Source organism: Fistularia commersonii, chromosome 10 (genome assembly GCF_037954325.1).
Source record: "Fistularia commersonii isolate RoL2024-O1a breed Wild chromosome 10, RoL_Fcom_v1.0, whole genome shotgun sequence".
Taxonomy (NCBI): Eukaryota; Metazoa; Chordata; class Actinopteri; order Syngnathiformes; family Fistulariidae; genus Fistularia; species Fistularia commersonii.
In genome coordinates, this window is record NC_141293.1 from 6,161,225 (window position 1) to 6,185,837 (window position 24,613).

Genomic DNA, 24,613 nt, shown 5'->3' on the forward strand with positions numbered 1-24,613 from the left:
TGTAATATGTCATTGTTCTATTTGCATGAAAATGTAATAAGTGTATATATAGTATTTATATGTTCCATTTGTATATATTTCTGTATATGTTACATGTTTATAGATATATTCTATGTATAACTCTTCATGGGCCTATGAAGGTTTGGACTGTCAAAGGTCTGGTTTCTTCTCCTGCTCTCTCATAGTGCCTTCCTGCAGAGAAGGAAGTGATGTCATCACCTGGGTCTGGACAAATACCCACCTGGGCTGGAGTCCACCTGGTCTCCAGGGTCATCAGGTCTGGACAAGCAGGCTGCAGGGAGGAGCACAGGTTCTTCCTCACACACAGCAGAACCAGAACCACCATTATTTTCACAGTTACCCTTTACGTCGATTGCGATCTATCGGTCGATCGCAAAGGTAGTATGGGTAGATCCCATGCCATTAAAACGTAGTCGTCAGCATATCATCCTCACTATGAAATTTGTCACTTGACTTACGGTCGGTCTGTTCACTCTGACCTTTGCTGACAAAGGTGTCAGTGCGCATGTGCACATAATGGTGCGTTCTAGCAAGCTAGCGAGTCTTTATGTCTTCTGAACTTATGGGTTTAAAAATGAGTGAGGGAGCTGGACCAAGTTAAAAGACTAAAGCGTATCACTTCGGAATGGGAGGTGGACTTCTTTTTTACTATGGCAGATGAGGCAAACACACTTTGAAAATGACAGTCTGCCATTGTTATACTGAAAAAGGGAGGCATTTGTGGAGCGGCATTTTCAGACCGTTCATAAAAACTACAGCACTGACGTCCCTCTGAAAAGTGAGCTGAGAAGGAGAAAGGTGAAGGAACTAAAATCCCAGCTGTCAGGACAGCAGTCATTTTTCTCACAGCTAACTTCAACTATGCTGCTGACTCCATTCAAATCATAAGAATAAGGTATTTACCAAAAAAAGTACTCTGTTGTAATGGGCCATAAGGGTTCATGCAGTTATGCAAGATCCACAAACATTTATTGTGTCAAGTAGATATATATAAAAATATATTCAGCATTCTTAGTGGCGTTAAATCATTTCCATTTGATCTGTCCATTTGAATGGTCATTTTAAAAGTAGCTCACGAAGCGAAAAAGTGTGGGCACCCCGGTCTTAGGATGTTCCAAAATCCTAGGTGTGTCCCTTACGCACTTCTATTAGTGGCCGTCTTACTGTCGGTATTGGAACCTCTTGCTGGAAGGACGTTACTGTGCACCCCCCCCTTCCCCCATTTGTCATGGTTCTGTCATGGTTCTGCTGGAGTTCTTCATAGGTAACTTTCATGTGTTGTACCACCAGTTCTATCCCCACCTGGACCTGAACCAGGGCTAGGAAATCTCTACCTCCCTTTAAGTGTAGAGAACCCTTCCAGATGTATGTTACAAGAGGTTCACCTTGCAGGTTCTGGTCCAGGTCCATGGGGGCCTCTGACTTAGGGGCGGAGGCCTTTATCTGCCCTGGAGCAAAACTGGGTTGAGAGTCCGTCACCACCAGGTCAGAGATGGACTTCATCAGGCTGGCCTGGGCATCCTGGAGAACCTGGTCCAGGTCAGTGCTGGAGCAGCTGGGCTGGTTCTTCTGTTCCCCCTCTGGAGGCCCTCTCTCAGCACTCTGTGGATGGAACATCGTCCAACCAGTTAAGAGGACCAATCAATCATCAGGCCCACTGTCAATGACCACGATAGATCAGTGATCTACTGGTATCAGAACTTAACGTTCCTCCTGTCGTGAAGCTCCTGTTAGCGGGTAGCATGTTTGGTCACCTATCCAAATTCACCAAGGTGACGTGAACACACCGGGCTGGTTGCCCTGCAGCACCCACAGTTTCTACCCCCATCTGAGGAGAACCTGTGGACCTTCACTAGAAGTTCCCAGGGCAAGACAGTGAGAATAGCAAGTTTGAACCAGAAGAGTTAGCATTAGCCTTTAGCAGTATCCATGTCTTTGTGACAGGTTGGTTGTCAGGTGTTGATCATAAACTAATAACCGTGTCTTCTGCTGCAGGTGAGACACACCTGAGACCTGGACGTTCTTTCCCCCCATGTTCTATGTGAAGGTGTGTGTGGAGGGCTTACGGGGACGGGGCCAGTCTCTAGCACCAGCACGGGCAGGTTGGTCTGAGGTATCGGAGGAACACGTCTCCTCTGTAGGGCGGGGCTTCCTGCTCTGCTGCGAGGACTCACCTGCACCAGAAGGACACAATGGGGTCTGAAGGCTCAGCTCAGATGGAGTTTGAGGCTTATATTTTGGTACGTCCTATGGATTCATCTGATCTGCTTGCATTAAACTGAATGAGAATGGATCTGAACTTTCTTTCGAAAGAGACAGTTGGAAGGTTTTGAACAAGCGTCCTTCTGGACTGGGGTTGAATACCAGCTGAATCCTGATGTAGCGTTAGGTTTGTGCCATCAAGGGGCAGAAACGAAATGCTGCCTCAAGTCTTCAACTCCAATAAATGATAAACCCTCGTTAGAGGTAGAGGAGCTCAGAAGAAATTATCCGATCTGAAGCCTGATCAGACCAGACCCATCCGGTCAGGGATCATAAGGGATCAGATCAGATCTACTAGGCCTGGCTAGACCCCCGAGGTGGTGCTGGGACCAGGTGCAAGCAGAAGCTAGAAGAAATCACCCTAAAATCAGTGGTTCAGGACTAGAATCAGAATTAGGACAAGATCCAAGACTAGGAAAAGGACTAGGATGAGGACAAGCCTGGCAGAGTGGGGCTGTCACAAGTCCCTTGACAGGAAAGGAAGAAGTAGGCGGAGTACCTTTGCTACTGTGGGCGAGTCCGGCCCCCGGGTGGGTGTAAGGGGGCAGCTGGGGTGGTGGATCTGGGGCGGGACCATCCCAGCTATGGGCTTCATTCTGCGGGCGATGGCAGGGGAGGCAGAGTCGGCTGTGCTAACCTCGCACACTGGGCTTCGGACCGAGGGGCGCGGCCGGGGTCTAGGGGAGCTCTGGGATGGCAGGGGGTCCTGGTCCCCCTCCGGGACCTTGGCCGGGGACTCGGATACACACCTGCAGAGCAGGACAATAAGGTTCCCGCCGGGTTCTGCGAGCTGGAGATGTTCCCTGGGGGTTCCCTGGAACCCACCTGCGCAGGGACCCCAGGGCCTCCGTCAGGGCCTTCACCCGCTTCAGCATGGAGTCCATCTTGTGGGGCTCCTCCTTCAGGAAGCGAACTGCCTCTACCTCCAGGCGCAGAACTGAGCGCATCTTCACCTGAAGCTCTGGGAACTCACCTGAGGATGGACGGTCAGGACAACAACATCTGAGCCTCCCTGGGGGATTCCAGGGTTCTAAAGTTCTAAAGACACATTGTCAGGTGGAGAGCAATCAGCCTTGACGAGAACATTAGAGTAACCTGGTCAATAAAGGCAGGTAAGCTAATTAGCATTAGCAACTTTGGACACAATTTTTTCCTCCGAATTCACAATTCTACGAGAGTGCCTTCATGTCTCTGTGTACACCCCTGGTTCTACATGTTTTCATGATCCTTAAGAAGGAAGAGAACAGAGGAATCAGCAGGATCTTCTGTGTCCTTGTTCCGCCTTCCTAGCATGCGCGCCGATTCTCCGTTGACTGAGGAGAACCAAGCCCAACCTGAAAGTCACTTTTCTATTGGTTTCAAATGAACAGTAGGACATCATCTACTTCCTCAATGGGTTCATGGACGTCATGAGATCTTCACTCGCTCTGCCCCCTGGACTGAGTACTAATGAAACATGTGCTCTAAGATCTGACCTTTGAGGATGGCAAGTGCCTCCCCGACCCGCCGCAGGGTGACAGCCCCCTCTTCCACATCCTTCAGGCAGGTGGAGCCAAGGTTGGTCTGCAGGTGGTTCACATAGCCCTCCAGGTCACTGGGATGGATGGATACCATTTTAGAAACAGCAGCACTATCAATGACATATAAATTAATAACCCATAATAATACCAGCAATGCCTTAACAGCCAGTTCAGTGGAGCCGGTGTGTTGGACCGACGGTGTGAGATTCTGATTGTTCAGTCAGGACGTAATTTTTCACCAGGTCAGACCACTGTCCTCCAAGAAGGTGTTCTGGACCTTGTTCTACTGGACTAAGGTGTCTGAGTTATAAAAGAACAGATGTTCCCTCCCCAATCGTGTTACTCCATGGAACCCCCATCAGCAAAGAACTGGCCTGATCCTCACAGGATCCATCACAGTAACCGCCCAGAGGGTTCTTCTGCCTGGCTGTCATGGAACATCAGAGTTGCTGTCCTGATATGAGTAGCTCATAAACAGTGAACCAGGTAAACCTGTTGGACCATGTCCACAAATGCGCGTGTGTTTGTGTGTGTGTGTGCGTGTGTGTGTGTGTGTGTATGTGTGTGTGTGTGTGTGTGTGTGTGTTTGTATGCATGTGTGTGTGTGTTTGTATGCATGTGTGTGTATGTGTAAGTTATTCTGACAAACCGTCTCCCAACAGCAGGAAGATCTGCTCAGTGTTCAAAAAACTTTTACTGCACTGAGTTTGTGATCATCTGACATTAAATAAATTTCCTTAACGTTACACACGCTGCTGTTGAGACAAAATGGCTCTTGTGCCGTTATTACACAGTTATGACACTTTTGTCACACTGACAACCACTGTCTCATCATTAATACAACAGAACAGAACACAGTCATTTGGCAGATGCCTTTATCCAATGCAATTAACAGTGGAGATGCCAGGGATTGAACCCAGGACCTCATGCATACAAAGCATGCACAGCATTCACATTCACCGGTACTGGAATGGTCTGAATCAAGACCCTCAGTCAGAGGTATTCAACTGAGATAGTTTGGTACCTTCAGAGTTCCTGTCCTTCTGATCTCTTTGCAGGATTAAACCTGGACTTCAGCTATTCTGGGCTGGGGGTGGAGGCTGGATCAAATCTGATCATTTTCATGTGACCAGGGGTAAAACAGAATCCTACTCCTAAAACTTCCAAGAACCACTGACATCACAATCACAGCTCTTCTATTTTTAGGTACAGGAGAAAGTACTGGGAAAAAACTTGTATAACATTGTGTTCTACAATGAAAGACATGCTCAGTCTCTCTTTCTCTCTCTCTCTCTCTCTCTCTCTCACTCTCACTCACTCTCACTCCCACACAAACACACACACACACGCACACACACAAAGTACAATTGTGTTGGGTACAAGCAACCACACGCCTGAGAACCGTCCTAGGAACCCAAAACCAGTATGAGTCACATTCTCATCCCTCACCACATTCTTCGACTCCCACCTTCTCCTAGAACCACCACTGCTACATTCCACCAGCTGGAGAGCCGTAATTACCTGAAGCTGGAACATCCTACTTCTATATCTATCTGTACTGCAGTGCTTGGGGAGACATGCAGAGTTGTGGTAACTTCAGAGGAGTAAAAATTAGTAACCAAACAATAAAATAGTGGAGGGGGAGTGGAGCTAGATTGAAGATAGGGCTGAGGAGAGCATTTATGAGCAGCAGTATGGTTTCATACAAATGAGTACTACAGGTACAGTACTTGCTTTGAGAATGCTGATGTAGAAATACAGAGAAGGTCAGAGGGGGCTGCATTAACCTTTGTAGGAGTAAAAACATGTGACGGGGGTGCTGGGAGAGGAAATATGGAAGAATGGGGATCTGGAAGCTGGTGGACTAGAGCCCAGTGAACTACCACTCTGAACGCTGCAGAGATTAAAGAGCTTGCCATGAACTTCAGGAGACCCTAGGTTGAGGGCTTCTCTGCATTCTACATCAACAGTGGGAGAGTGGAAAGGGTGTCCATCATCAGGTTCCTTGGAGCATACATCTCCAAGGACCTCACCTGGGCAGTACACACCCCTGCACGGGTGGAAAACGCCCAGCAGGACACTGAAGGTAGATGCTACAAAGCCCTCCACAGTCACAGAACCAGGAGGTCAGCTACTTCCTCAGACTGACGACCAGCTTCTACTTCAGACTAAAGACCAGTTCCTACCCCAGACTGAAGACCAGCTTCTACCAGAGACTGAAGACCAGCTCCAGATTGGCTCTGTAGACCATCTGTACATTCTTCAGTTCTATGTGCAATTCATATCTATATACATAATTTTGTAAATGCATGAACATAAACATCTGAGCCATTCCACGTCTCCAGGTTAGACTTAGAATATTTTGGGTTCTACCGTTTTCTTCTTGTACATCATCTTTCCTGTTTCCATGTTCCTCCTCAGGTTTGGATAAGATGCTAGCACCAGACCTGGCTACTGTAGTTTGGCTCCACTCAGGATCACCTAAGGTGAGCTGCTGGGACTCTTACCTGTTTAACATTCCAGCAGTCACAGACCAGAAGCTCTCCACAATTAGAACTAAAGAAGCCTCTTGGATGAGATGAGGAATATCTCAGAGTTTGGACTTGATAATGGTAGACCGACCTGGAGGTCCAAGAGCCTTCAAAGACACAAGATATTTTCTCTATCTGAGCCTTTCATCAGGTTGGGTTATAAGGTCAATGGGATCCATCATCTAATTCAAGATATAACCAGTACCAGTACCATATAACCATTACCGTTACAGAGGTGATGCTGTTGGTCCAGTGTTTGTTGGGTATTCAGAATTTTGACTCCTGCTCCCTCAAGAGAAACACCTGACCCTTCTGCAGGAGAGTCTTCATGTCAATGAATCATTCATCATACACTAAGGCCAGACCTCCTGACTCCTTGAAGCTCCTCACATCTACCAATCCATAAGACCCAGGTATCAGAGGGCAGGTCATGTGCGCTGTCAGCCTCTGTGGAGCGCCAGTCTCTTCAGACCGCTAAAGGTTTGGAACCTCAAAAGGCTAAAGTTCCACGTCTCAAGCTGAGTTCCAGCTGCACCTCCAAGGAATGTTTCCTGACATGTCATCATGCCCATGCCAAAGAAACCCGCCCCATCCAGTTACAATGAGTATTGCCCTGTAGCACTGACCCCCATCATCATGAAGTGCTTTGAACAACTAATCATGGCACACATCAGAACTATCCTCCCACCTACTCTAGACCCCTACCAATTTGCGTACCCAGCCAAATGCTCGACAGAGGATGCAATATGCTCAGCTCTCCAAACAGTCCTAACCCACCTGGACACCAAAGACTCTTATGTGAGAATGCTGTTCCTGGACTTCAACTCAGAGTTCAATACCATAATCCCACAACAGCTGATCACAAAACTACAACAGCTGGGGCTCAACACTTCCCTCTGCAACTAGCTGCTAGACTTCCTCTGTGAGAGGCCACAACAAGTAAGAGTCGGCAACAACATCTCGAACAGCATCAGCACCTTGGGCTGCGTTCTCAGTCACCTGCCCCTGCTCGACAAGACCCACTACAGGAAGATCATCGACCTTCTAAACACGTATTTTAGAACAACCTCCTGCTGAACATCAGCAAGACCAAGGAGATTGTTGTTGACTTCCAGAGAGGCCTTACCAAGCACTCCCCACTGACCATCAATGGCGCTGTTGTCAAGAGTGTAAGCGGCACTAAATTCTTGGGCATGCACATCAGTGAATACCTCTCCTGGACCACCATCACCGCATCACTGATGAAGAAGGCACAGCAGCCCCATTACTTCCTTCGCAAACTCAAGCAAGCGAAAGGCCCCACACCAATCATGCACACCTTCTACCAGGACACCATTGAGAGCATCCTGACTAGCTGTATCACTGTGTGGGGTTGGAGCTGCACGGGCTACAACAGAGCAGCTCTGCAGCGCATCCTGAACACAGCTGAAATGATCATCTGAGTCCCACTCCCCCCCTGAAAGACATACACACCAGCTGCGTCACCCGTAAAGCATCCTCAATTGTGAGCAATGCAAGCTATACCACTCACAGGACTTCTCCCTGCCTTCAGGGAGAAGGTACCAGAGCCTCCAGACCCACTCCACCAGACTCACCAAGAGCTTCATATGTTAAGCTGCGAGGATGCTGAACTCTCTTCCTACAATCCCACTCCCTACATTCCAGCCCAACCCAAGATGCTGCAGCCCCCTCAGCCCCTCACCCCCACCACACACACACACACACACACACACACACACACACACACACACACACACACACACACACACACACACACACTGCCCCTCCCCCTCGGATGCCCAGCTCTCTCCCTCTGGTCTGCATTGGACTCCGATAACATACCAAAACATTGTCACTTTCTTATCTTTTTTCTTTGCACTACGGCGACTTTGCACTGAAAACCTTCATGCTGCTATTGTCCATATACAATCATGTTACTAAATGGTTAGAAAAAAAAAGAATTCTGCTGGTACTCAAATATCAGTCTATATCTCTTTATACTTTATACTTTTTGTGGGATTGTGAGAAACAACATCTGATTCCTCTGCATGTCCGGCACATGTGGAGATATTGACAATAAGGCTGACTTTGACATCCCAAAACATCCTGGTTCCTGAACCCTGACCTTGCTTTTTACCATCCCTGAAGTTCTTGAGATCTTGGGAAAATGGGTGAGGGAGAACTTCTGTGTTAGCTATGGATTAAACTTGTCATCACCAGACTCACCTGAGCTGCTGGAGGATGTTTTCCTCTGCAGCCAGGTAATGAATCCTCTCCCCCTCCATTTGGGCTCTCCGTCCGCGGACCACCTCCTCGGAACGAGCCAGGAGGTCAAACATCACCACCAGCAGCGCCTGGCCCGCTGTCCGCAGCATGGAGCCCACGGCATCCTGGTTGGAAAGCTGGAAGACAGTGCCTCAGTCTCAGGACGGGAATTTCATCCTATGTCTGCCACACCAGTGCTTGGGTGGCAGAGCCAATCACAGTTGGCCCTGGACCAAGGGGCGGGGTTTAACCTGGACAGTCAGCAATCAATGACTGTCAGCCACAGATATCCAGCAATCATCATCTCATTGACACCTTCGGACACTTTAGAGCAGGGGTGTCAAACTTTTAGCTCAGGGGCAGCACGGGGGAATATCTATTCGAAGGTGGGCCGGATGGGTAAAATCATGACATATGAACGACTGTTACGTACCTATTGTTCAATTCACTCCTCAAACCTCGTATTTTTTAGCTTTGCGAGCCGGATTAAACCTGTTCACGGTCCTAATCCGGCCCATGGGCCTGGAGTTTGACACCCCTGGTTTAGAGTCTTCAATGGACCTGCTGACAGGTTTTGGACTGGGGAGGAAGATGCAGAGCCTGGAGAAACCCAGGCAGGACAACACGGAGACCCCACACAGAGAGAAACTAGGCAGACAGGGCAGAACATATAGACTATGCAGTGATAGAACCCAGGCTGGAGAACAGAGAGAACCCAGACAGGAGAACAGAAAGAACCCAGGCAAACAGAGGAGAACATCGAGACTCCACACAGAGAGAACCCAGGCAGGCCAGGAGAACATGGGTGCACCACACAGACAGAATGCTGGCAAGCAGGGGGAGAACATGGAGACTCCACATAGCGACAGCTTGGACAGGAGAATATGGGGATACACATAGAACCCAGTCCAACCCTGTCCTAGAACCAGGACCCTCTGGATGTTCTGAAGCACCTCATTTGAAAAGAAGCTATTGTTTTCTAGGTGGAGAATGTGACCTGGTTAGTTCTGGAGATCAACAGCAGTCAGATGATGCTTGTGATCAAAGTTCTGCTGAGTTCTGTCATGAGATGTGCCACTGTTGTCTGTTAATACCAGTAAGATGTTCCACCAACAGTACCTGCAGGTTCCTGAGATGGTTGAGTTGCAGCCGCAGCTCCCACACGTTCCTCTTGGCTGAAGCCAAGTTCTGCCTCAGCACCCCCAGGGGGGGCAGGGCCTGGGGCGCTTCAGGGGTGGGGCTGGAGGTTTGAATCGAAGCATCCCCTGGCTCAGAGGGAAGACCTGAAGAAGAAAGAGGGGTAGAAATCATTCTGGAAGCAGAGAGCAGAAGACCTTCGTTCCAGCTCCAATGTAAATGATGGGTTCTAAATCCGAAATGGTTCATCAGACATGCCCAGTCTTCTCAGAATACTGCTGACTGACAAGACAGGACATTATGATTGGTGGGAATGGGGCTCTAAAACTCCAAGAACCTTTGGGTGGATCTGGCCTCTGGTGGAACCTGACTGGAGGGGAAGTGACCGATGTTTCAAATTTAAAGCTCGACTAGCAACAAGACCAGATTCTGGCTTCTACCTGTCTTTTACAGGGTTCTCCTGGCACAAAGGTTCTGAGTTTCTCCTCCAACATATTGCTGAACAAGGAAGCTGTGAACTCACCATCTCTGGCTCTGCCGCTGTTCTCCCTGCAGACAGAAGCTGAGCATCAGCATATTAGCGTTCACATAATGTTCTGATGACTGATATTGGGTAGGAGAATAATCAGATTGTCCTGGAGAACCACTGATTGTTCTGGAGAACCACTGATTGTTCTGGAGGACCATCTGATTGTTCTCAAGGACAGTTTGCTCAGCCTAGAGAACCATCCGATTGTCCTGGAGACCCACTGATTGTTCTGGAGGCTGTGCTCTGAGGTTCCTGTGTTCTTGGGTTCTGACCTGGTGGGTCCTCTAATGGGGGACGGGTCTGGTCCCAGGGACAGGGCGTGGTGGACTAGGCCGGTTAGGCTGGCGATCTGCTCCTCCATGGCCTTCATCCTCTCACTGACAAACACACAGTCAGACTCAGGTCAGTGAATATTCTCCACACAGAACATCAGGTGGTAGATGTTTCCTGCTGGGGATGAAGATCACCTGTCCATTTTACCGTTCCAGGTGTTTACCACACATGGAATCAATGAATAAAGTCACAGCCCACTGGCCAATGAGAATATGGGACAGACCTCTGGATGTGGTTGGTGGTTATGTGACCGTGGATCAGTCTATCAGGAGCCTCCATTGGGCCATCGGTGAAGACAGGGGTGGAGCCATCACTGTCCCGCTGAAGAGAGTGCCGCAGAGGAGACACTCTGGGCCCCGCTGCAGGCAACCCCTCACTGGGCCTCCTGCTCTTCTGTCTATGAGGAGACACAGGGGTCAGAACCCAAGGAGAACGTGGGGCAGGGGTTTCTGGGTGGTACCTGTGGAGGGAGCGAGTCTCCAGCCCCTCCCCAAAGCCTGCCAGAGGTTTGATGGAGGCCCGGTACTGCTGCAGCCCTGGGATCCCCCCATCCAACATGCCTAGGGAGGGGGGGGCGCTGCACTGGGAGGAGCTCCAAAGCCCCCCCCTGCTCGCCCCCACCCCGTCCTGCAGAGAGGAGCAGTAGGAGCTCTGGTGAGAGACTCCTTCCCCGCGGAACACCGCCACACTCTTGGTACCTCCTGCATCCTCATCTGAGAGACACACACACACACACATACACACACACAGAATATAAAGTTACAAGTTTGTTTTGTTTGATGGAACCCTGGGTTCCCGGGGCCAAGTGGTGGAGAGGTATAGGTACTGGATGATCGGGACCATGATGGCAGATCTCACCTGGCTTGACGTCCCTGCGCTCCAAAATGGTGCTGCTTCCCGCGCAGAGGGCACCGGTCCGCCCCCCAGCTCCTGACAGCCGTTCCCGTGGTAACGTGCCCACCCCCCCCTCAGCCCCCCCTCCTAGCCCAAACGATCCTCGCCCACCATAGGCCATCCTGGAGGGGGAGGAGGGCATGGAGCGGACTGTGGGCGGGGACATGGAGCCCTGCAGACCCTGCAGAGTAGCATGGCGGTGGACTGGACTGTGGTTGCCATACAGGACCTCCTTGGACAGCTGCAAGAAACACAGAACATTGGTGACTGGAACCACATGCATTTATACTGTACAGGTATGGCCAGAACATTACATTACGTTACATTACATTACAGTCATTTGGCAGACTCTTTTATCCAAAGGGAATTTCAAGAAGGACGAACCGGGCTCCTCCCACCGACAAGAACATCTTAGAGACATGAGAACATTGAACGTTCCCCACCCTGAACACAAGGCTGCTCCTCCACCTGCTCCTCCACCAGAACTTTAGGCATGGTCTCCATCAGAACCCCATGTCTGAGAGTTTGAGCAGCAGAGATAAGGCCCCAGGAGGAACGTCATTCCTCCAGTGGGGCAACGAATCCCAGTATATATTCACGCAAACTTCTGGTCTTGATCTCTTTAAGGAATCTATGATTGAAGGAACAGGTTCTGAGAAACACGACCTCACGCAGAGAGCAGAACATGTCCAGCTGCTGCTCATCTTCCATGGTGGAACTGAGACACATTCACCCATTCATCTCTGCAGGCTCTTCTTCACTGCAGTCTTCATCCACACTATGAGAATTCCTATGGTAAGGATTCTGAGGATTCTGACTCCTGTCAGAGTACTGACTCCCAGAACCACCTGGAACCAGTAGGAACCACATGGAAACTCGTGGAACCAACAGCAACCGACAAGCCAGCCTCTGAATTTCTTTATCTGACAGTGGAACTACAAAGTATCTGTGCGTGTGTGTGTGTGTGTGTGTGTGTGTGTGTGTGTGTGTGTGTGTGTGTGTGTGTGTGTGTGTGTGAGAGAGACCATGAGGAGAACATGTAGATCCAGATGCAACCCATGGATCGATAATCATTACATTCTAATTATGGTTACATTCTAACCAGAGAACTGATTGGTTCTAATGTAGAACCCCATCTGTTCCACCATGGAACATCAGCTGGTGTCTGAGGTGATATTGACAGGCTGTCTGTCAGCCAGCAGCATCGCATCCTCTGATTGGCCAGAGTCCAGACAGGGCAGCGCCTGATATGTTCTGAAGCCAAGCAGCGGCTGGCTTTGGCTTTGAGTGTGTATGTATGTGTTTGTGTATGTGTGTGTGTGTGTGTGTGTGTGTGTGTCCTCAGTGAACCCCTAATGAACGATCTGCCTGCAGAACCTCCCTGATGTTTCATTGATAGATCAGAAATATTCCATGTGAAACCCCAGCCTACTGAAGAACAAGCAGACGGAAGACCTACTCCACCTGGAGGGCCTTCTAAAGATCTACAGATTATAATCCAGAACCTGAGATTATATCCTGATCCAGTTCCAGGAACAGATTCAGGACAAGATCTAGGTCCATAATGGTTAAAGCCTTTTCAAGGCTTTAAGGATTCTGGATCAAATTCTGCTTGGAGATCATCTTTGTATGGGACCAGCCTGGTGCTGTGTATCTGCAATATATATATGTACACACACACATATATACATATATATGTACTGTATATGTGTTTGGTGTTTGCCTAATATTTATCTAGGCTGGGTTCTGTTTCTCCTCTTGTTCCATGGCTTCTAAAGATGTTCTCCTCAAAGTGAGGAGGATGAGTCTGAAGCCATATTTGTCCTCATGTTTGTCTGGGAGGCAGAGCTTCTGTGAGTGTAAAAATGAAGAAATAATCAAGGCGATGTCACCGGGGCGACTCACCCGACCCTCTGCCGCTACTGGCTTCTTGAAGACCTGCGACGGATCCTTGTGATAAACTTTGAGGGAGGCCTGAGATGTGATGTTTCTAGAAGGACACAGAGGGGTGACACATAGCTGGGTGACACTCATCTTCTCATAATAATTGAAAACACTGAATGTAAAAAACTCAAAATGTTTCTTCCGAAGAAAGATGCAAAAATAAAAAGATAGGCTGATGAACAGATTGAATGATGACAACATTAAAGATGAAAAGGGAAAAATTATAAAATGAAAAAAAAATTGAGAAAAAAAAGGTAGAAAGATGAAAAGATGAAAAGGAAGAGAAAAGATAAATGGAAAACATGAATAGATAAAAAATTGGAAAGATAAAAAGCTAAAAAATTACATAAGAAGAGATAGAAAGATGAAAAGATGAGGTGAAAGAATAAAAGATGATAAGATGAAGAGATGAAAAGATTAAAAGCTGAAGAGATTCAAGATAAGTTGAAAAGATGAAGAGTTTCGAAGATGAGAGGCTAAAGAATTAAAAGAAAAAATGATGTATAAATAAAAGGTGAGAAGATGAGATGTACAGATCAATGATGAAGACCCAGTGAAGGTGTGGTCAGGTGCTCACCTGACATCCTCCAGCTGGTAGTAAAGGTTACGTTGGGGGTCCTTGATGGAGATGGCCATGTTTGGAGACCTGAGCATCTTCATGGAGAGCTGCTGGGGGAAGGCGGACACGAAGAGGCTCCTCAAGGCGTCCAGGCCACTCAGCCCCGTTGCTATGGTAACTTGCCTGGTCTCCTTGCCAAACTGCAGGTACAGCACACCTGGAGACACATCTCCTGCATCAGGACCTGCTCAAGGTGCCAGGGGGCTGAGCCAACCCCAGCTGTCCCTGGAGCAGGGGGCGGGGCTTCACCTAAACAGGTCCGCTGTCAATTATACAACCAGTCACCTTCTAATTCACACCTACAGAGCCTGGTGTAGAACCAGGACCCTCCTGGCTGTGAGGAGGTTTTGATCTCCAAACCACTTCATTTAGAATGAGATGGACTGTTAGAGAAGACAGGATGTGTGTGTGTGTGTCTGTGTGTGTGTGTGTGTGTGTGTGTGTGTGTGTGTGTGTGTGTGTGTGTGTGTGATCCCTCACATACCCCAAGACGTTTCCCTGGAGGATCCTGCAGGCAGACTGGCCCGGGTTCTACAGCCCCTGGTGAAGGAAATCATGTGAGGATCTTCTCTATCAGACATGATGTCCAGCGGCGGCAGCTCCGTTTGGCTGCTCGGCAAGTGGCTCCTCACCTGAACACAGAGGGTACTACATGGTTATTACATACTGTGTTCAAATACCTGGAACCATCATTTGACACTGTTTTACAACACCCCAGAGCTTTAGGATGTCCCAGGGCTTTAGGATGTCCCATACACAGCAGAAAGTGGATAGTGCAGCAGAGGCAGTTAACTGGTTGGACACAGTCACAGTCGGAGTCTCTGAAACACTCTCCCTGACCATGAGAGCCTCCGAGAGCTTGACAGCTTCCCAGAGCTTTAGAACGTTCAGAGGAACCTGAAATATTCAGACCTTCACCTTCCACCTTCATGTTTCAACCTTGTTTTAGATGAGTGTGTGTGGGGGGAGGGGGGGTGGATCTCTAATATGAACTAATTTCCACTACTGCCTGCAGATCATTTTATGACTGCTGAGATGCTGGCGTGTGCGCACATAGGGTGGGGCACTGGATCTGATGGCTGAAAGATATGGGACGTTTCACTGAACATCAAGGAACATCACACATGTGAGTGTGTGTGTGTGTTAGTGTGTGTGTGTGGGGGTGTGTGTGAGTGTGTGTGTGTGTGTGTGTGTGTGTGTGTGTGTGTGTGTGTGTGTGTGTGTCTGTGTGTGTGTGTGTGTGTGTGTGTGTGTGTGTGTGTGTGTGTCCTAATGAAGCGGAGAACGCTAATAATGTCAGCTTCCTCAGACTGCCGTGGCCTCCAGCTACACTGTCAGCTGATATTTTGGTTTATACTCCAGGCACCTGCTGCTAGAGGGTCTTTATGTCTGTGTGTGTGTGTGTGTGTGTGTGTGTGTGTGTGTGTGTGTGTGTGTGTGTGTGTGTGTGTGTGTGATTTAGCTGTGATAATGTTGGGATGCTACTTAGCCATTGTCCTCTGAGATGCAGGGCTTGCTTTCCATGTTAGCATCACACTTGATTACTACTGCACTGTGTACTGTGTACTTGTATGTGAGTACAATCCTTGGGACACCATTAAGCAGCACATACCATTGTGTTTATTAACTGCATTTACATGCATGTTGATTTACTGCGTTCTCCAAGATATTGGAGTTGCTATTTGGGAACAATTAGCCATTAGCATCCTGCGTCCAACCCCAGTTAGCCTGCAGCTAGCAGCTCCAGGAATGCCTGGACTGCTTTCTTCTTACAGCCAGACACAGGAGTCTGTCCACATGCACAGAGTAAACCGGCAAGCAATGAGGCCTATGATCAATGTGCACTTTCTCATGCACAGAAATTTCCAGGAGACTGACACTCACACAGCGACATGTTCCTAGCCCCACCTCCCAGCTGAGGCTCCACCGCCTCTGGGTCCCCTCCCTGCTATCTGAGGCTCACATTCTCCAAAGAACCCTGGAAGGCAGTGAGGACCAGTGACATCCTCTGGGTTATTGATGTCACCAGTTGAAGATCAAATATCAGTATCCCAAGTGACAAAACCACTGTGTCACTGACATCTGTTCCTAATGGAACCTAATGTTCCTAATGGAGCCAGTTTGTCTGTTTTGTCTGTTTTTTTCCAGTAGATGTTTGAAGGACAGGTGTCAGGTTACAAGAGCGTAAACACAGCACTTCCATCAGCACCTTCAGCAGCCCCTTCAGCAGCTCCTCAAGCTCACCGCCTGAGGGGTTCCTAAGGCATTGGGGGACAGAAGAGAACCCATACGTGGCGGCCGTCAGAGATGCACCTTAGCTCCAGTGAGAATGGCGATTTCACCAGTGCAGGTGCCGAGCCGCGTGGGGAGGTTCCAAGGCGGGACGCGACAAAACAACGAATGAATCTGCGCTGCTCTGCGTGACACCGGCCGGAGCGCGGGCGCTCCGTTTGTGTGTTTGTTTGGCAGCTTTGTATGACGTGGGAGAGCCACGAGCTGGAGGAACGGAAAAGCGAGGGATTTCTAAGCAGAGTTCGGGGCCGAGACTCCAGAAACCCAACGGAGCCCGGTTGAGGAGGCGGTGGCTCCCGGTGCCGGCGGACCGGACCGCCGGGCCGTATGATCCGAATTAGCTCGTTCCACCTGCCGACAGGTGGGAAGGGCTTACCTGACGGAGGGCTGCAGCGCGAGACCTTCTGCTACCGTGAACCGGACGTTCACCTGGACGTAACCGGACGTAGAGTCTTCTCCAACACGTCGTTAGTCTCCGTGTGTGTGTGCGCGCGCCTGTTGATGAGTCACCCCGCAAACACCGCTGTCTCCACCCGTGTCAACAACCCAACTCCTCCTCTGGAAATGCGGCCTGACCTGTTGGGCAGGTGTGTGTCTACAGCACTCATCCTCTGCACACAGACGCACACACACAGACACACACACACACACACACACACACACACACACAAACACAAACACACACACACACAGACAGTGATCTCCTGCCTATCTGATGTTTGGACCTGCTTGGACCTGGATGACTGGAGACCTTGGGAGAGTCTGGTGAAGATCATGCAGCCTGAGGAGGTCATCTGGAGGTCATTATACAAGACATACAACATTCACCCTCTGATTCACAACTACTGACACTTCGGAGTCTTCAATGAACCATTGTACTGTGGGGGGACAATGGAGAACCCAGGCAGGAGAACATGGAGAACCCTCCATACTGTGATGGATAGCTGTCACCTGCTCCCGATGATGCTCGTGCTGGCCTGTGATGATGGCAGCGGGATGAGGATACTTCTGCCTCAGGTGTTCCAGGAACACCTCCTTCTTCCCCTCCACCTCCAAGTGCTGTGGCATCAGGTCGTCCAGCTCGGTGTCCCTGCAGGGGGCAGAGCCGGGGGGATGCCAGGCCGAGTTGGGGTCACCAGGCAGGCGGCCGGCCCTGGTCTGGTGCTTCCTCTGCAGCTGCCGCTCAGCGCCAACCTCCATCACGATGGCAGAGCCTCTGGGGCCAGGGCTCCTGGGGGTGGGGTCTCTGGTGGCAGGACATGCAGGGTCTGAGGGGACACACAGGATGAGCCACCTTCATGTTGGGAGGTCCAAACGCGTCACCAGCTTTTAAACGGCACTCTCAAGGTACACAGTGTTACAGCCAAGAGGATGGAATATGAACCCGTCAGCTGTCAATCATTCAACAATTCACTCTCATTTACACCTGAAGAGTCTTCAATTATCCTGCTAACAGTTTTGAGACTAGGGGAGGAACATGGAGAATCTGGAGAACCTAAGCAGGAGAACATGGGTAGAACCCTCAGAGTGAACCCAGTCCACCAGCAGATCAGAACCCTGAATTTTCTTGCTTATTTTCATTCCGAAATGTCTGTAATCAGATTAAATGCCCATCTTTTCTATTGTGAAATCATTCATCTGTAATCAGATCATGGATTAAAATTTTATTCTAAAATTATTCAGGAATTTGATAATCATCATTTCCCTGTTGAGCCTTGACTGAATCATTCATGTGTATGTGTCACTGGAACCCTGTAAAAACAGAATAATATGCAGCTCAGCATATAATGAGAACAACAGATTCAGGAGCTAAAAATAAAAGATGCATCACAGCATCCCCTAATCTTCATGTAGTGGCATACATGACACACACACACACACACACATACATGACCATTAGTGGAAGTTGAGCTTTTTCTTCCTTTTTAAAACCTGAATCTGACTGGAGAACCCTGAAGAACCACATCATCCTCCATGGTTCAACCAAAGAACACCCCCTTGGAGCTCAGGTCTGTGTAGCACTGATGCCAGCCTGCAGTACTGCCACCAATGGTGTTCTCATGGCATGTTCTTCAGCTGCAGGTTCCTCTAAAGAAAGGTCTTGTGGGCAGCGGGGACCTGTAGAAGGTAGCTGGCAACCAGAAGGTCCCAAAGGACTACTTCTTGCTCCCACTCGTCCAGCACAGCTGTCACGTCAGCTACTTCCAGCAAAGGTCAAGTGGCAACCGAGTGTCTGTGCCGTGGATCATGTCTCCACTCCAGCTGGAGAAACACCCAGTCTCATCTACTTCCTGTAAGATGGTGCTGCCGCATCCTGGGCAGGATCCCCTGCTGAGAAAGTGGGTGGGGCTTTTCACGGATCAGCAGGTCACCAGGCTTCGCCCCTCGGAGGACATTCCGGCTGATCAGAGAAAACAGGTTTGGTGTTCTAAGGAGAATGTAAAACCCTCTCAGGAGGGTTCCATGGTTCTGACGTTCTGCTAGCAGATCACAACCTCTCTGGAAGGTTCTAACTGGCCGCCAGGGTTGGAGTCTATTCAGGTGCCCACTGGGGGGTCATGATGTCAGCATTCTGTGCTCCTGGAGCTATACCCTCCACAGATGGTGATTACCTAACCAAGTGCCTCCATATGATTGGCTACTGTATAACGACCATCAGTGAACCAGGAGAACCTCAGAAACCGAACCTCCACTCCCACAACGCTCTTTCTGCGCTCTGATTTGTCCCTCCTTCATTTTGTCCCCCCCACCCCCCATTCCCTTTCTGCCCCCCGTTGACAGAGCAGATCTGAATGATCTAGTTCACAGAGGGCCTGCAGGACGTCTTCATGTCGCCCATTGTTGTGTGAAGGTTTGGATCCCATCATCAATTACACACCTCCTTAAGGGCTCATCCAATTAGCAGGTGCAGGTCTGAAGGGGGAGGGGCTTCCAATAGACTGGTCTGGAGAACTTCACATCTCTGAGGGGTTTTACTGTTGTTAATTAACTAAGTTGGTGCAAGCTCGGTCTTCACCTTAATACCCTCATCCTTCCTTCCTCCTGCAGCAGAAGGAGGCTAACCCCTTCATCTGCTTCCCTGTAGAACATCAGCAGGAGGATGTCCTCTGCAGACGAACCCAGAGTGACAAGGCGAGGAGCCCCAACCCCCAATGGAGGCTCTGCAGCTTTACGTGACCAAAGCCTTTTCGTTTCCATCCTGGGCGGTCACATGACCCGAAGGAGGACGGCGCTGAGGCCCGGCAGCAGTGGCGCTGATGTGATGTGCAGGGACACGTGCAGCGCCGGACGTCAGAACAGGGACGCTGGAGATGTTGGCAGGACGAGCAGCCGCTTCCTCCGGCAATCGGTGCTCACTGAGGCGGGGGAGGGGAGGGGGTCTGCAGGGCCTGGAAACAGGAGACTGAGATGAACCAGCACTGCTTCTGTCAGGACCAATCAGACCACGCAGCCAAGGAGATGGACACACACACACACACACACACACACACGCACAAACACGGGCCTTCATCCAGAGAGGAGCGCTGTGGTAGGGTCCCAGCAAACAGCTGTCAGTCAAAGCCATCAAGTGTGTGTGTTGGGGGGGCATATATATATATATATATATATATATATATATATATATGGCAACAAAATCATTAAAGGGTTAATGCAAGTGCCTGGGAGACAATCAGGAACTAGACAGTTGAAAGTATCATATTGATTATTTATTGATACCTGGCTATTGACATATGAGTATTGATGGCTGATTATTGATAGCTGATGATGGATATCTGAGTTTGGCTGTCGTCTCAAAGGTGACTACCCTCCCAGGTTGGGGTCTATTTGCATCCTGGGACTGGAGACCTTCTGCAGGAGGGGGTCAGGATCTGACTTCCTTCACCCTACGGCAGCAGCCACTCTGGAGTGTGTGTTTGTGTATTAGGTGGCAGCAGCCTGTTACAGCCTGATATTATCTGTACCAGGTGCAGCTTGTTACTACAGGTCACCGCCAGTTACAAATGGTTACCGCCGGTTTGCTTTGTTAGCTGTCACTGCTTCCCAGTGGGTTTCAGGGAGACACAGCCCGGGTGAATGGCCATGGGAACCACACACACAAACATTTCTGCCATCCGGACATGAGGAACGCATCTGAGTGCTGAGATGTTGGGACCTCGAGGCTCCAGGATCTTCTCACAATGATAACTGTGTTTCCTGTCATTTCCTGTGCTGTCAACTCTTTTCTGTGTTATGGCATTTTAGTCATTGGACCAGAACACCCCATCCCCCCAGTCTAGAGGCAGATTATCTCCCCCCCATCAAAAGGAAGAATGTGATGATAGAGGGAAAGCTGCTCTGGGCTTTAATCCCCTGGACTCCACCGACGTGTGTGTGTGTCCAATACAACACCCACAGCGAATACACACCAGACACCACACATACAGCACTGGAATGTCTGCCTGTGTGTGTGTGTGTGCTTGCATGCGTGCGTGTGTGCGTGCGTGCGTGCTTGCATGCATATGTGTGTGTGTGGTTTACTAGTTTAGTTGGACAAACTTCGAGTTACATGACCCTTCCAGTGTCCTGCCCTGGATGGAGATAATGAGATCTTCTGCCTCCACAGCGGAGGACTTTGTGACATCTGAGCCTCCATGTATGAAATGGGCCGTGATGGCACTTGGTGGAGGGGGGTGGGCAGCAGAGAAGGCACCATCCTACCATGGAGACCATCAGTGAGAACCTCTGAGGGAGGAGCTCCAGTCGAAGCTCCTTCAGGGGGAACTGCTGCATGGTCGCCGTTGGTGTGTCGCACATCTTAGAATAATCTGGCCCTTTGTGTGTGTGCGTGTGTGTGTGTGTGTGTGTGTGTGTGTGTGTGTGTGTGTGTGTGTGTTGTTTCCGTGGAAACAAAGTCCTGAGCTAAAAGTTTCTCCTCCGAACTTGTGTTCACCTTTGTCGTCATGGTGACAGCCAAGCACGTCCCTGTTCCTGCCACATCCATGCACAGGTTAAAATCTCTTATCCAGGCATTGCCTGGAGCTGAACCTGGAGAGACATCAGACCTCCTCACTGACACACACACACACACACACACGCATACAAGGTAGGACTTAGTCATCCTGCCTAATTATAACACACACACAGTGCTGCGGGGTGTCTGACTCATGGGGACATGAAGCGCAGGAGAACGTACCAGAAAGAATGTCTGATTAGAAAAAAACGCAGAAGATGGAGCTTCAGAGGAACATCGGACTCACTGCAACCCAGCAGCCGTCCGATGGGATGAGCTTCCTTGTGCGCACACACACACACATACACACACACACATACTTGTCCTTCCACTCTCATCATCTTCACATCCAAAGTTCTGCTGAGGACGAGCCCATCTCTTCTGCCCTCATTTCATACATTCACTCTGGATCAAAGAACCACTACATTCTCTCGATGAGCCCTGACCGTGATGGGCAGAAGCTCACAACCAGGAGAACCAGTATCAGAGCTTCATCTCCTGGACCCCCGCTCAGACACAGACCTTCAGCTTCCCACTGAGGGTTCCTCTGATCAGACCCAACACACACGGTGGAACCTGCATGCAGAATACGTCCCAAAGAACCGCTGAGGAGAACTAAACGAACGGGGTCACATGGGACTGTGGAACCTGGCTGCAGAGAACTCTATAACTACATGGTGATAATCTCCGAGCAGAGCCCGGACCTCCGGAGTGGGCTATGGCCTTACCTTCGGCAGGGTTCTTCCCTGGGCATTCCTTTTTGACACCAGCATTCTCCAGCCCAGCAGTAGAACCCAGGTTCTGCGTGGGGGCAGTCAGGGCTCTCTGGACCAGGTTCCCTTCACTGCCTGCCCTCATCAGCCTCTCTCCGATGCGCAGCATGCAGGAACGATTCTCTGGACGTTCCTTCCTGGAGCTCTTAGAACCCCCAGACCCGGGTCGGGCCAGACGGGACATCTGGACCAGCAGAACTCCGCTGCCGCTTGGCTCCTCCTTCTGCAACACCGGGCTCTGAGCCCCTGTCCTCCTGGGTTTGCTCTTGCTTGTGGCTCTGAGGTCCTCAGACCTTCGGATGCTGTCCTGGGATTCAAGGCAGAACGCAGTGAGATAAAGAGCGTTGTTCCCTCTCTCCTCCTCCTCTCACTGTTTCTCTCCTGTGAGAGCCTGAACTCCTCTGGGAGAGCCCACCCTCCCTCTTCCTCCCCCTCTCCCTATCTCTCACCCCTATCTCTCACGTTTCACCCTTTCTCACTCTCTCTCCACCACTCTAATGTACCTCCATTGCCTCCTCCTAGAAGAAGGGTCAACCACAACCCCCCCCCCCCCGAGAGAACTATAACTGTGTTATAGTAACACTACTAGTAGCAGTACAGTACTGTGGTAGAGTAGTAATAGTGAGCTGTATTACAGTGGTAGTAGTACTAGAAGTAGCAGAGTGCTGTGTAATAGTACTACTAGTAGTAGAGTACTGTGTTACAGTACTAGTAGTAGTAGTAGTAGTAGTAGTAGTAGTAGTGGTAGTGTTGGGGTTTATGACTCAAGAGAACGGTGATTTTCTGCTGCTGTCTGCTGCCCTCCAGTGGTGACAAAGGAGAAGACCAGGAGGCGGAGGTGAAGGCAGGAAAAGTGAAGATGCGAAGATTCTCTTCAGGATCAGGTTCGCTTCAGGAGATCAGGATCAGGAAGGAGTCTATCAAAGGGCAGCACATGGTAGATGTCCTGGAGATAAAGTTATACCGAGATGATTTGGACATGGACAGAGGAGGTAGAAGGATGCTGAGGGTGGAGCTGCCAGGCAGGAGGTCTGAAGGAAGACCAGAGAGGTTACACACACAACACACACGGACGAACATTCCCTCCTTCCTTTCATCTTTCCTTTCTTCCTTTCTCCCATCCTCCCTTCCTTTAAAGAGACAAGGGAAAAAATCGTCGCCAAAAAACACAGCGAAGTTGGAATTCTGATTTTTGGATCAATGAAACCGCGCCGGCTCCGATCGAATGGGTCAGTGAACCAGTCACAGCCAACCAGGTCAGCCAGGCTGTGTTGGGCTGGGTTCGGGGCAGCCGGGCTCAGGAAGAATCCCGTCCGGATGCCCCGGTTCCGTGTCTCATGTCTACCGGAACTTTACGGAAGCGAATGTAGAGGAAAACAAATGAAATCGGGTCAATATCGATCGGATCATCGAACTGGCGGCTCCGAGTAGCAGCCAGCAGAGGGCGGCAGCGGGCCAAGGGCATCGGGGAGGCGGCATAACCGTATGGAGGTTCGACTTCCGTCCTGATAGGAGGTCGATACATGATCGGTTCCTTCTGATCGGAAGAAACGAAAAGTCATACATTCATATAAGGAGAAGTACATGAAGGCCACGTTTACATTTCTGTTCAGTTACATTTACATTGTGTTACACAACTGTTTTCATTATAGAAAGATTTTATATTGTTATACACAACGATTTATTTATTATGAGGATTTTATATAGTTATACACAGCCGATTTAATTATTATTAAGATTTTATACTGCTATACATAACCGATATCTTACATAACTGATACAATACATATGTTACAGCACTATACATAACTTACATTAATGAAATATTTCATATTATTATTCCTGACTGTAAGTGACGGGTCCAAGCAGGTTGGAATGGGTGGAGAAAAGTGTCAGGGGTTCTATGTGATAGCAGACTATCAGCCAGAATAAAAGGAAAGGTGTACAAGACAGTGGTGAGACCAGCGATGATGTATGGACTAGAAACTGTTACAATGACCAAAAGACAGCAGGCAGAATTTGAGGTTGCAGAGATGAAGATGTTGAGGTTCTCTTTGGGAGTGACCAGGATGGATAGGATCAGGAATGAGTCTATCAGAGGGACGGCACATGTTCGATGTTTTGGAGGAAAGGTCAGAGAAGCCAGACTGAGATGGTTCGGTCATGTACAGAGAAGGGATAGTGAATATATTGGTAGACGGATGCTGGAATTGGAGCTGCCAGGCAAGAGGTCTCGAGGAAGACCAAAGAGAAGATTTATGGATGTAGTGAGAGAGGATATGAAGGTAGTTGGTGTGAGAGAGGAAGATACAGAGAATAGGGTTAGATGGAGAAAGTTGACTCGCTGTGGAGACCCCTGACGGGAAAATCCAAAAGAAGAAGAAGAAGAAGAAGAAGAAGAAGAAGAAGATTCATGACTGGTATTTTCATAAATATTTACCGGGTATATTATTCTAGACATGACATTCCTGATTTCAGAACTGCGTTCTGATCCATCTGTCTA

The 24,613-nt window shown here is 49.4% G+C and overlaps 1 protein-coding gene across 5 annotated transcripts in view; it reads right to left on the reverse strand.

The window, feature by feature from the left end:
• Positions 1-22,299, reverse strand: part of LOC147230168 (sickle tail protein homolog) — a 35,511-nt gene extending 13,212 nt beyond the window's left edge. For all 5 annotated transcript variants that reach the window (XM_086153411.1, XM_086153409.1, XM_086153408.1 and 2 more), the window contains exons 1-18: positions 22,066-22,299; positions 17,299-17,615; positions 14,540-14,687; positions 14,014-14,212; positions 13,398-13,482; positions 11,457-11,733; positions 11,059-11,311; positions 10,822-10,995; positions 10,538-10,642; positions 10,260-10,285; positions 9,719-9,882; positions 8,561-8,736; positions 3,759-3,877; positions 3,109-3,256; positions 2,783-3,032; positions 2,088-2,195; positions 1,407-1,623; positions 242-292 (exon numbers count right to left, since the gene is read on the reverse strand). In XM_086153411.1, the coding sequence (XP_086009537.1) occupies positions 242-292; positions 1,407-1,623; positions 2,088-2,195; positions 2,783-3,032; positions 3,109-3,256; positions 3,759-3,877; positions 8,561-8,736; positions 9,719-9,882; positions 10,260-10,285; positions 10,538-10,642; positions 10,822-10,995; positions 11,059-11,311; positions 11,457-11,733; positions 13,398-13,482; positions 14,014-14,212; positions 14,540-14,687; positions 17,299-17,615; positions 22,066-22,294 (3,046 nt within the window). In that variant the 5' untranslated portion in view covers positions 22,295-22,299. The remainder of the gene's footprint in view (positions 1-241; positions 293-1,406; positions 1,624-2,087; positions 2,196-2,782; positions 3,033-3,108; positions 3,257-3,758; positions 3,878-8,560; positions 8,737-9,718; positions 9,883-10,259; positions 10,286-10,537; positions 10,643-10,821; positions 10,996-11,058; positions 11,312-11,456; positions 11,734-13,397; positions 13,483-14,013; positions 14,213-14,539; positions 14,688-17,298; positions 17,616-22,065) is intronic.
• Between the last annotated feature and the right edge of the window lie 2,314 nt (positions 22,300-24,613).